Source organism: Neophocaena asiaeorientalis, unplaced genomic scaffold, assembly GCF_003031525.2.
Source record: "Neophocaena asiaeorientalis asiaeorientalis breed wild unplaced genomic scaffold, Neophocaena_asiaeorientalis_V1.1 scaffold76, whole genome shotgun sequence".
Lineage (NCBI taxonomy): Eukaryota > Metazoa > Chordata > Mammalia > Artiodactyla > Phocoenidae > Neophocaena > Neophocaena asiaeorientalis.
This window is the reverse complement of record NW_020173668.1, coordinates 1,834,039-1,845,532: the sequence shown is the minus strand read 5'-3', so window position 1 is coordinate 1,845,532 and position 11,494 is coordinate 1,834,039. Positions and strand designations below refer to the sequence as shown.

The 11,494-nt window shown below is 54.7% G+C and overlaps 1 protein-coding gene across 1 annotated transcript in view; it reads right to left on the bottom strand.

Moving 5' to 3' along the window:
- DCST2 (DC-STAMP domain containing 2) overlaps positions 1-11,442 on the bottom strand; it is an 11,769-nt gene extending 327 nt beyond the window's left edge. The window contains 14 exon segments of the mRNA XM_024748247.1: positions 2,863-3,003; positions 3,109-3,202; positions 3,563-3,690; positions 5,020-5,150; positions 5,796-5,896; positions 6,027-6,194; positions 7,660-7,824; positions 8,563-8,720; positions 8,898-9,111; positions 9,603-9,668; positions 9,995-10,192; positions 10,433-10,534; positions 10,828-10,998; positions 11,175-11,442. Coding sequence (XP_024604015.1) covers positions 2,863-3,003; positions 3,109-3,202; positions 3,563-3,690; positions 5,020-5,150; positions 5,796-5,896; positions 6,027-6,194; positions 7,660-7,824; positions 8,563-8,720; positions 8,898-9,111; positions 9,603-9,668; positions 9,995-10,192; positions 10,433-10,534; positions 10,828-10,998; positions 11,175-11,442 — 2,105 coding nt within the window.
- Positions 11,443-11,494: the final 52 nt, after the last annotated feature.

The following is an 11,494-nucleotide window of genomic DNA, read 5'->3' as shown; positions in this document are numbered from 1 at the left end:
CATGGCTGTAGATAGCTTCTGATTTTAGGCTGAGAGATGAGTGGGCAGCGATTTGCCCAAGGTCATGTGGGTAGTAAGGGCAGAACCAGCAGTGACCTTGGGAATAATAGCTGCTCAAGGCTCAAGCTATCCTCTCTGGCGACCCAGCTTTTAACTTCACTGAGCCCTCTGGAACCTCTAAAAATAAAACTTTGCTTCCCCTTCAACCCCTCAACTCATTACTACTTCCAGTGCCCCATTCGTCCTGGAATGTGACCACTGGAAAGTTTTCTTTGCAGTCCTCCCGAGTGGAGGTTGCTTGCCTTTCTCAAACTCGGCAGGCCTGTGGCGTATTGCAAAGCCCCTGGCTGCCATGGCAGCTACACCCCTGGGCTGCGGCTCTCCCCAGGCCTCGCAGACACCCTGCCATACCCATCCAGGTGCTGGTACCAGACTTGGGCTGTTGGCGAGGCCCAGCCGCCTCCTCACTAGTGGGCGGACTCTTCCAACGCTCTGGCCTTTCAGTCCTCAACCTCCTTGGCCATAAAGACCTTCACCTCTGCTCCCACTCGGACCTCACCCTCAACCTTGGCCACTCTCTTCATTTATCCCCGAATTCTTCCCAGGCGTGGCCCATCCTCAGTGTCCCTCCTGGCCTCTGCTCTAACACCCCCATCGAGACATAGACCTAGGACTGCCCCCTGGGGTCTCAGTACCTTCTCTTCCCCAAAGTCAGTCATCTCAGACACTCTTGACTAAAGACACCCCAATTCTCTCCCCATCTTATCCTCCTGACCTGACCAGAAAAAACCTTCAACCCTGGAATCCTGTTCATGGCTACCACATTTGCTCGGAAAAAACCGCATAACCAAGCGTGCTGGAGTCGGTCATTACACGTTATGGTTTTCAACTTCATCTGAGCCTGTAATGCTACCTGGAAATCTCTTAACCTCCCCCGCTGGCTCCTTTGCACAGTCCCCAAGGCAGATATTTCAGCCTCCACCACCCACTCCTTGAAACTTTTATTCCACTCCCAGACCCCTTCTTTGCTGTCTTAGCAGGTGTGCTTGCCTCCTACCCCCACCCCCCACCCTCCCTGAGAAGAGCAAGGCCACCAGACTGGAGCAGGCTCGGCTCTGCTCAGAGGAACATACCCTCTCCCCTCCTGCCTCAGGCGAGCCCGCTCCTATTTGAGGCCACCCTGTTCACCTGGCCTTAGATCCCATCTCTCTGGCATCCCTCTCTCTTCAGCGCTCTCTTTTTCACCTCTGAAATGCTCAAATCTCCCTATACTTGGATAAAGAAAAATCCTTTAGGTTCCCTTCAAGCTATTCTTTTGCGGTACGCGGGCCTCTCACTGCTGTGGCCTCTCCCGTTGCGGAGCACAGGCTCCGGACGCGCAGGCTCAGCGGCCATGGCTCACGGGCCCAGCCGCTCCGCGGGATGTGGGATCTTCCCGGACCGGGGCACGAACCCGTGTCCCCTGCATCGGCAGGCGGACTCTCAACCACTGCGCCACCAGGGAAGCCCCAAGCTACTCTTTTGTTCTATGAAGCTAACTCCCTCCTCTTTACCATCAAGCTTCCTTTTTTTTAACTACAGCAGGTATATTAAAAAGAAAAAGAATTCTCAGACTTCTTGCAACAGTGACACAGAGCTGCATACCACATTTCTGTTTCTGAGTCTTCTCTACCAGTCACCGCCCCTCAACCCATTAAGACTGGTGTTGGCCTTCCCCACACCATGAGAAATGTTCCCACAAGCCACACCAAGGATCTCTCAACTGCCAAATTCAATGGCCAATCTTCAGGCTTCATCCTGCTTGATCATCTCACAGCGTTTGATATGCTTGGCTCTCTGTTCCTGAGCCTCTCTCCTCCTTGGCTTGTGATTGAGCCCCTCAGAGTTCTGTCCCTGTCCCCTACTCTCCTGCCCTGCCCTCTGCCAGGGTGATCTAGCTCATCCTCTCTCTTACAGTCTCTAAGTCAACACCCGCCACCACCACCACCAAAAGACACCTCTGGCCCAGAGCCCTGCCCTTTTCTAACTGTCCCCTGGGCATCTCCCGCTGGATTCCCTACAGATACCTCAAAGGTCTCGAACTGGGCCATTCCTCTTTCTGCAGAACCTGTTTCTCCTCCTGCCTGTGTAACACCGCCCAGTCCCAAGCATAAACTCCCTGTCATTCTCAGCACCTCAATCCTGAGGCCATCACCAACTTTTCCTGAGATAAGACAGCCTCCTCTCTGGTCTCCCTGTTCCTGCCCAGCCTCCATTCTGCCTCCTTAGCTTACTGTCCTAAAAGACAAATATGATTATATCACTCTCTGACTGAGGATCTTCAGATGGCAAAGTGAGGCCCTCTCCCACCTCTCCCTGCCTCATCTCCCAGCATGCTCTGCGGTCTCCACCCGGCCACACATACACATCTCCCTTAGCTCCGCCCACCCCAGAGCACCCACACACCTCCTAAATGTCTCACGTTCTCCAAACTCACACACAAAAGCCTCGCCCTGGAATGCTCTCCTCCACTCCTCAGCCTAACAAACCCCCAGGGTGCCCCCAAACCCACCTCTTTTTTCACTTCTTCTATGAAGCCTTCATTAATATCTCCCCATCCCAAATTGGTTGTTCTGTCCTCTGTGCTGCCCAGAGCCTGCTTCACTCCTTGATCGGGGCGCTCTCCACATTTGTCACTGATCTATTTGATGTCACTGTCCCCCACCATTTGGTGGGCTCCTCCAGGGCAAGCCTCCCTTCCCTCCCCTCCCATTACCTCCATCTCCAGCTCTAGCAGAGCACCAGGCACCCAAGAAGCCCTTGGTAAATGTGACAGAACATCTTAGGCCTCCCAGGCCCCAACTCCTTCAGCTTTCTGCTCACCTGAGTTCGGAGCTGGAATCCGATAAGAGGGGCCTGCCCAGCGTTTCTTGGAGCCATTGCTGCAGTAACGCTTCCTGCTCAGGACCCTTTCTGCGAGCTGCCGCCAGCCATAGGCGGGGGCCGTCCTCATCACTGGAGTCCCTGGAGAAGCCTCCCGTCTCAGTAGCCCACAGAGGTCCTGGGGGAGGGGTGGCTGCTCCCACTGCCCCCACAGACTCCGGCCACCCCATGTCACTGGAGACTCACAGCTCCAGGTCCAGCTCCTCCTGGTAGGAGAGGGGAGATGCACACACGGAGCAGGTGTTGTCCAGGAGGCGAAAGCAGGTGAGACAGAAGAGACCTGGAGAGGCCCGGAGGAAAGGAGGTAAACTTGTACCCCCGCAACCACTGTGCTCCCCAGCTTTCAACCCTTGCCTCCCCGACCCCACCCTTGGGAGGACCATCCTCATCAAGCGGTGCACACTAGGGAGTTGCTGCAACGCCACTTGCATATAAATTCTATTTGCACCGGAGGATTAAGGCTCACAGAGAAAATGAGCTACCTGAGGGTTCTGTGTAAATGAGGACATGCATAGTAATGAAGGGAGGGGTACAAAAGGTAAGGTACAGGAGAAGTCCATAAAAGAAGGACAACAGCTGATTGTCATATGCAAATGTGGTGAGTCCCAGAAGGGAGAGGCATACTCCCCAGAAGTCTCACCTCGGCAGCCTGGGGTACTGCAGGACACCGAATTCTCTGTGTCCCCCTTATCCTGGGGCTGCCCGCAGCCCAGGCAGTAGGCCTGGTGCTGCCTAGAGTGGCTGATAAACGGAGCCAGGCAGGAGCACCTGAGGAGAGGGGTCCCAGACACTAAGCAGGCCAGCCCAATATATCCAGACAAAAATGTAATTCAAAAAGATACATACACCCCTGGGACTTCCCTGGTGGCGCAGTGGTTAAGAATCTGCCTGCCAGTGCAGGGGACATGGGTTCGAGCCCTGGTCTGGGAAGATCCCACATGCCATGGAGCAACTAACCTGGTGTGTCACAACTACTGAGACTGTGCTCTAGAGCCCGTGAGCCACAACTACTGAGCCTGCAAGCCACAACTACTGAAGCCTGCGCGCCTAGAGCCCCTGCTCCACAACAAGAGAAGCCACAGCAATGAGAAGCTCGCACACTGCAGCAAAGAGTAGCCCCCACTCGCCGCAACTAGAGAAAGCCTGTGTGCAGCAATGAAGACCCAATGTAGCCAAAAATTAATTAATTAATTTAAAAGATACATACACCTCTATGTTCATAGCAGCACTATTCACAATAGCCAAGACATGGAAACAACCTAAATTTCCAAGGACAGATGAATGGATAAAGAAGATGTGGTACATATATACAATGGAATACTACTCAGCCATAAAAAAGAATGAAATAATGCCATTTGCAGCAATATGGATGGACTTAGACATTATCATACTAAGTGAAGTAAGTCAGAAAGAGAAATACTATGTGATATGGCTTATACATGATATCTAAAATATGACACAAATGAACTTTTATGAAACAGAAACAGACTCACAGACATGTGGTTGCCAAAGGGGAGGGGGGTGAGGGAGGGATGGAGTGGGAGTTTGGGGTTAGCAGATGCAAACTATTATATATAGAATGGATAAACAACCAGGTCCTACTGTATAGCACAGGGAACTATATTCAATGTCCTGTGATAAACCATAAAGGAAAAGAATATATATTAAAAAAGAGTTTATGTGTGTGTGTGGCTGAATCACTTTGCTATACAGCAGAAATTAACACAACATTGTAAATCAACTATATTTCAATTTTAAAATTAATTAATTTTTTAGAAAAAGCAGGCCAGCCCAGCCAGCATAACTAACACTTGTCTTCTCTAGCACCACCCTCCAAACCAAGGGTAGCGCTTCCTGTAGGCAAACCTCCATCCCTCTGACTATAGCAACAGCATCTCTGCTTCCTGTCCTCCTCCTTTCACTCCCCACCCCTAAGAATTCTCATCCCCAATCCATTCATGCATGAATGCCATGGAATGAGCACTGTCTTCAAACAAACCTCTGGACACCTAGGAAGGACAGTGATCCATTCTGACCTCTGGCTCTTTTTCTACCCCCTCTCACTCCACTTCATATAAGGAAGGACAGTGGGCTCACCGCCTGGCCAGCACCTGGAGGACACTCATGTGGCCCTGGTCAGCTGCCCGTCTCCTCACCGATCGGTGCAGGGCAGGCAAAAGCTTGGTTCGGCGGCTCAGAAGTACATTGTAGAGGTAGGAGATCCTCTCCTGCTGGAGGGGAGGTCAAGGAAGGGGTCCCCTTGATCTTGTTTCTTCTACCCGGAATGCCCTCTGCTCCCGCCTCACTCCCTACCTTTGCCTTCTGTCCAACTCCTATGAATCCCTCTAGGCTTGGCTCAATGCCCCTTCCTGGGGGAAGACTTTGGGACTTTCCTAGGTGGATTCACCCATTCCCTACTCTGGATTTCCATAGCACTTTATTCATTCCTTAATAAAAACACTTTTTTCATTGTAACATCTGGTTAAAAGACTGTCCGGCCTGCCTCAAGACTGTGTCTGGTTCACCTTGGCATCCTTGAGGCCAGCACGGTAACTGGCACACGGTAGATGCTCAGTGAGTGAGACATAAATGAGTAAACAAATGGTGAGTTTCCATTCACACCTCAACATGTTAACATGGCTCCTGTCCCACCAGGGTTTTAACAAAACTTTGGAGGCAAGCTTTGTCTCAGAAAGCCTTGCCCCAAGAGGCACCATTTCTGCCATCTGCAGTCCAGATCATTTGCTTTGGGGTTCAACCAGAGGAGAGAGAGCTGGGCTGCTGAAGGCCTCTTAACTCCCCCAAACCAAGACAGACAGCCATGAGCTTAGCAGCCTGGGGAGGGGGGCAGGAACTGGCCACGGACCCCTCACCTGCTCCCGGGATGGGTAGTAGGAGGCACAGATGACCCGCCGCAGGCGACTGACATAGCTGCCGAACAAAGTGACGAAGAAGCACAGGCCATACATGACACCTGGGGGCACAGCAGACACAGTAAGCCACTGCTGGAGGGCACGAGGTGCCAGCCACGCTCACCCTCAGCAGTCTGTGCCTCCTTCCCTGAATGGTGTCTATTCCCCCAGTGCCCTCAGGGGTGTGGATACCGATGACTATGTAACCAGTGGTGTTGGGCTCCGAGGGACGCAGGAGGCAGCGCTGGGACAAGATGGTGATGTTGCCTTGCTGCAGGACATCAAATGCCGACACCAGGTCGCGGTAAATCTTCCCAGTAGAGCCAGTGCCTTCCACAGTTATGGATATTAGCACAGGGCCTGGCACCAAGACACTGTGTGAGGGATGCTCTTGGCAGCTGCCCACTCCACCATGCCGGAAAGGCCATACTTTCTGGAGGGTGGAGAGTGGACAGTGCAGGGCATAGAGATGGCCCCCAGGCCCTCAGCCAGGGGCCTTGGACACCCTAGGCACTCTCATGGTGCCCTGGGGCTTAACATCAGCCCTTGGCACCTGGGACTGGCTCCATGGTCCAGAGCTGGCTGGCACTGGTGCCTGGTCTGCCTTCCCAGGCTACCAGATTTGAAATGACCTTAATGGTGAGTGAGTCCATCCCCTGACTCTGTGACCACCCAGAAGCATTTATTTTAAAGCATTTGCCTGGGGGAGGAAAGGATTGGGAGTTTGGGATTAGCAGATGCAAACTATTATATATAGAATGGATAAACAAGGTCCTACTGTATAGCACTGGGAACTATATTCAATATCCTGGGATAAACCATAATGGAAAAGAATAGGAAAAATAATATATATATTATGCATAACTGAATCACTTTTCTGTACAGCAGAAATTAACACAACATTGTAAGTCAACTATACTTCAATAAAATTAAAAATTAAAATTGAAAAGAAGCATTTGCTCAGCATTGACTGTGTAGCGGGTACTGAACTAAGTGTTTTATGCATTGTTTTTGGGTTTTTTTGTTTTTTGTTTTTTTTTGGCTGCATTGGGTCTTCGTTGCTGCGTGTGGGCTTTCTCTAGTTGCAGCGAGCGGGGGCTACTCTTCGTTGCGGTGCACGGGCTTCTCATTGCGGTGGCTTCTCTTTGTTGTGGAGCACGGGCTCTAGGCGCGCGGGCTTCAGTAGTTGTGGCATGTGGGCTCAGTAGTTGTGGCTTGTGGGCTCTAGAGTGCAGGCTCAGTAGTTGTGGCGCACAGGCTTAGTTGCTCTGCGGCACATGGATCTTCCCAGACCAGGGCTCGAATTCATGTCCCCTGCGCTGGCAGGCGGACTCTCAACCACTGTGCCACCAGGGAAGTCCCATGTTCTGGGTATTTTTTTTTTTAACTTTTTCTGTTGGGCCTCTGGTATACAGGATTAGATTAATTCTATTCTGTGGTTTGTGGCACACACTCAGTCAAAGGTCCACCAGCCACTTAGCACATGTGGTCTCATTTACTCCTTACAGCCACCCAGAGAGGTTGCTACCACGATTGTGTCATAGTTCAGATGAGGAAACTGAAGGTCTGGGAGGTTCAGCAAGGTTGCTCAAGGTCACCACCTGGTAAAGGACACTACTGAGATTTGAACCCAGGCCAGTCTGACTTTAGAGCTTGTGTTTTTAGCTATTCTGTTATGGTATAATCTTGAACTGGACACAGGGGTTACCAGGCAGAGGATAGAGCTAGAGGAGTGGCAATGCCAGGGGCTGGTAAGTATGAGTGACATGGGGACATTCAGGCAATCCCCCAGGACTGAGGAAGCTAAGGAGGTTCAGGCACTCACTGCGGGCCACGATCTCCCCCTGCAGCTGGTACCGGGCCAGGTCCAGGACCCAGAAGATGGCATAGTCCAAGAAGACCAGGAGGAAAATGAGGAGGAGGTGCCGGATTAGGTGGAAGGTTGCTATGATGTAGAAAATCTGCTCCCACTGGGACAAGAAGATGGAGCCTGGGTAGGGGAGAGCTGGTCAGGACGACGCTCCCCAGTTTTCCCACCCACCAGAACCCAGCTCCTACAGAGATATCCCTCCTGGAGGCGGCTCCTGCCCCTGATCAAGCTGGAGCCTGTCTGCTCATCTGGAAGATGTAGAAGCTGTGAGGACCCCTGGGCAAAGGTGGGAAGCACTCTTTGTGGGCAGGGGCACCGTGGCTAGAGGTGCGGGCCTAGCATCTCTACCTGGGCCTGGTGGCCTATTTCCAGTCTCTAGGAATCCTCTCTCCTGAGGCATCCTTGATACCTTTACCTGGCCCCCCACTTCACAGACAGCACTGCCCACCCCGCCCAGCTGCATCACCTCCATATCAGCAGAGGCACACTTCCTGCTCGCCACCCTGCCCCCCACCAAAAGCCTCCCCAACTTCACTTCCCTTGCTCCATATCCACTCCCTACCCATCCTTCCCTCCGTCCTGACATCCAGGGTGCTCCCAGAAGCATCATCTTCCCCTTCTCTCTCTGTCTGCGTGCTCTGAGGGACCCTACTTTCCCCTTTCAGACTGAGGGCTCCCCAAAGACAGGGTTGTGTCTCCCCCCAGCCGGAAATTTCCATCAGCTCTGGCCTGTCTCCCCTACCTCTTGTCCTGCCCTGAGCCTGGCCTGTGCATGGCACTCCTGGGCAGGGCAGTAGGGTTGGGGGAATCCCTGGCCTCCCTTAAGGGTCCCTGTCTCCGGGTCCTCAGGGCCCTCACCCGGCTGGATGTAGTGTCTGGCCTCACGGGCACTGAGTGGCAGCACCGTGGGCAATCCCGCCATGGAGCGGACATTATCCATGCGCAGGAATCGGCTGGTGATGTAGAAGTTGTCGAAACTGTCCCAGTTCAGGTAGCGGTACCGGTAACACAGGGCTCTGGTGGGCCACACGTGAGGCCCCTAAGCACCCCCCGACCAGAACCCCCAGGGCAGGGCACCCGCCCCCGCCCCCAACCCTGCCCCCAAACTCCAGCCTCCCAGGATGCCATGGGCATGGGCTGGCCCCCCAGCAGCCCTAGCTCTCCGCCCTCACACCCGTCTTCCATCCCCTCACTGGAGGTAGAGAAACACGAGCAGCAGAGGCGTGGTGTAGCCCATCAGAGCCAGGGCCTCTCGGACGCGGTACAGCTTCATGCCGACAGCTTCGTGGAGGTCCAGAGCCACCTGGGACAGGCTCCGAGAGGCATTGAGATCCACAGAGAAGTGGTGGGTGGCTGTCATGTTGAACTCGAACTCGTGACGCACCTGGTTAATCAACCTCCTCACGGCTGAGGTGCGCGGGTCCAGGGGAGAGGCAAGCAAGGAGAGTTAGGACGGGGTCGGGCTGCGCTCGGGAGGGGCCCGGTCAGCCCAGGGGTCCCACTGCTCACAGGCCGGCCGGGAACCCTCAATGTTGGGACCTACAGTGGACTGAGGAGGGGACAAAGTCTCCACAGTCTATGCCCCTGCCGCTGCCTGCCTAGCACCAGCCTTACGTCTCCACAACGAACATCTCAACGACCTGCTGCGGGGGCAGGGGACCCTGCTTCTCTCCCCAGCTCCCGCTCTCAAGTCAGGCTTTGAGGAAGCACCTCCTCTTCTCTGGGCCCCAATTTCCTAATCTGTACAGCATGGACACTGGCCTGGGTAACCTCTTGAGGTCCTTTCCTGCATTTTCATTCATGGTCTGGGAGCACTCCTGGGCTGGCACATCCTGGGAGGAGGGAGGGAGACCTCTCAGGAGCAGCACATGCAGCAGGGCCACGAGGGGATCACTCACGGGTGACGATGCTCTCACGCAGGAAGGTTTGGATGTACCCGGGGATGATGCAGAAAACCTGGGCCACTGAGAGCCGAGACCGAGTGTCAGCAGGGGCAGAGACACACAGCCTGCCTCTCCCACCTCCAGGGACCTTGCTCTCACAGGGCCCCCTGACTTTTCACTCTTCCTACTAGCCTCCACACTGGCTCAAAACATTTTGGCTTCTCCTTATTACCCCACCCTCTACATTGGTTCCTCCCTATCTGCCCCCACCCGATCCCACAAAGGGCGCATCATCCTTATTGGTCCCGTATTTATTGCCCCCCATTGGGCCCCTGGGCCCACCCTCCCACCTGACCCCTACATTTGCCGGGCCCCCAATCCTGCCGGCGAGCCCCTGGCTCTCTCACCACTGGCAAGTCCACAGAGCATCAGCTTGAAGGGCATGAGCACAAAACACAGGTGGTAGGCTTGTGGTATGACCTGCATGCAGCTGTCCTTGGCGTCATCGAAGACCCGAGCACACTTCAAGTAAGGGTTGCCCAGCTCCGAGTTGCATACATCGCCGATGTGCAGGAGCCAGTACCACACGTTCCGCAGGGCCCTGGCTGGGGATGGCTGCGGGGCTGGTACCCAGGAGTCCTGCAGCACCTTCTCGGGGGGTGGGTGGGGAACACCAGGACAGCACCCAGAGCTGGAGAGGCTCATGGTCAGGGGCCTGGCTGTGCTATATCCAGTGGGAAATAGTCAACACCCAGGCGGGGCCCAAAAAGTCCTGGACGGGGTGTGAGGGTGAGGAGACTGGGTGAATTTTGACCCTCCACAAACAGACACGTTAATGTACTGACCTATGTGCTTCACGCCATCCATGATTGACCGGAAGAACTTTCGGACCTGGTCAGCCACCTCCTTGGCCTTCTGAGCAATGGCTTTAATCTTGTTCAGGGCACCTGAGAGGTGGGGGCAGGGGTACTGTCGGAACTCCTCTGGGGGCTGGTTCTCACCATTGCCATGGAGTAGGGAGTGGAGGGGGCCTGCCACTCGGGAAATGGGCAGCCTGGATGCTTGGGTCTGGGAAATAGTTCATCTGGCAGTGGAGCAGGCCAGAGAGCGAGGGTCAGGGGGTCTAACAGGGTGCTTTGAGGTTAGGACCCAGGACCAATGGAGAGGAATGAAGCCAGAGGACTGTAGAATGTGCAGGACGAGGGGGAACTTGTGGGTCTGTGGAGATGGGCGGCCTTACTGACGAGGGGCTGCCTGGCCCTCTCCAGCACTTCGGCGGTCTGGTTCAGGGCCAGTTCTGCCCCACAGGCCACAGCCTCGCTGGCCCGGGTGAAGTTGCGCAGGGTGTTGGCACAAGGCCCTTGCAATACCAACCCAAAGGTAACCACCAATAGCAGTGTCCGGCCCTGCTCTGGGGAGAGAGCTCCCTCAGAACCAGGCCCCCAGCCTGACACATGGCGGCATATACCATACAAGTGCCTTATAGAAGCCTTGAGAGTACTTCCCTCAACCGCCCTCTCCCTCAAGATCCCTCCTGCCCCAGCCCCTGCCCCAGGGCCCACCCCTTCCACTGGGTGCCAAGCTTACTGGAGAAGGCCTGGGGCAGCAACAGGAGGACGGTGACTCGGACCTGGCGGGAGAATCCCATGCCCAGACTAAGGAAGGTGGCCAAAGTGAGGGTGCCCACCAGGCAGCCCCAGGGGTTGTGCCCTTCCACCAGCAGCTCCAGGAGCCCATAGGCTGTGGCCAAGGACAAGCCCAGGATAAAGGCCCCCGTGCTGCGGACCACGGCCCGCGCCATGCTCGGCTCCTCTGCCCCCAAGGGGTGCACAGCATCCTTCATGACTTTGGGCATGGCTGCGGAGACTAAACGTTTCCCTGTCTCCAGGAGACGCCCACCAGGTTCT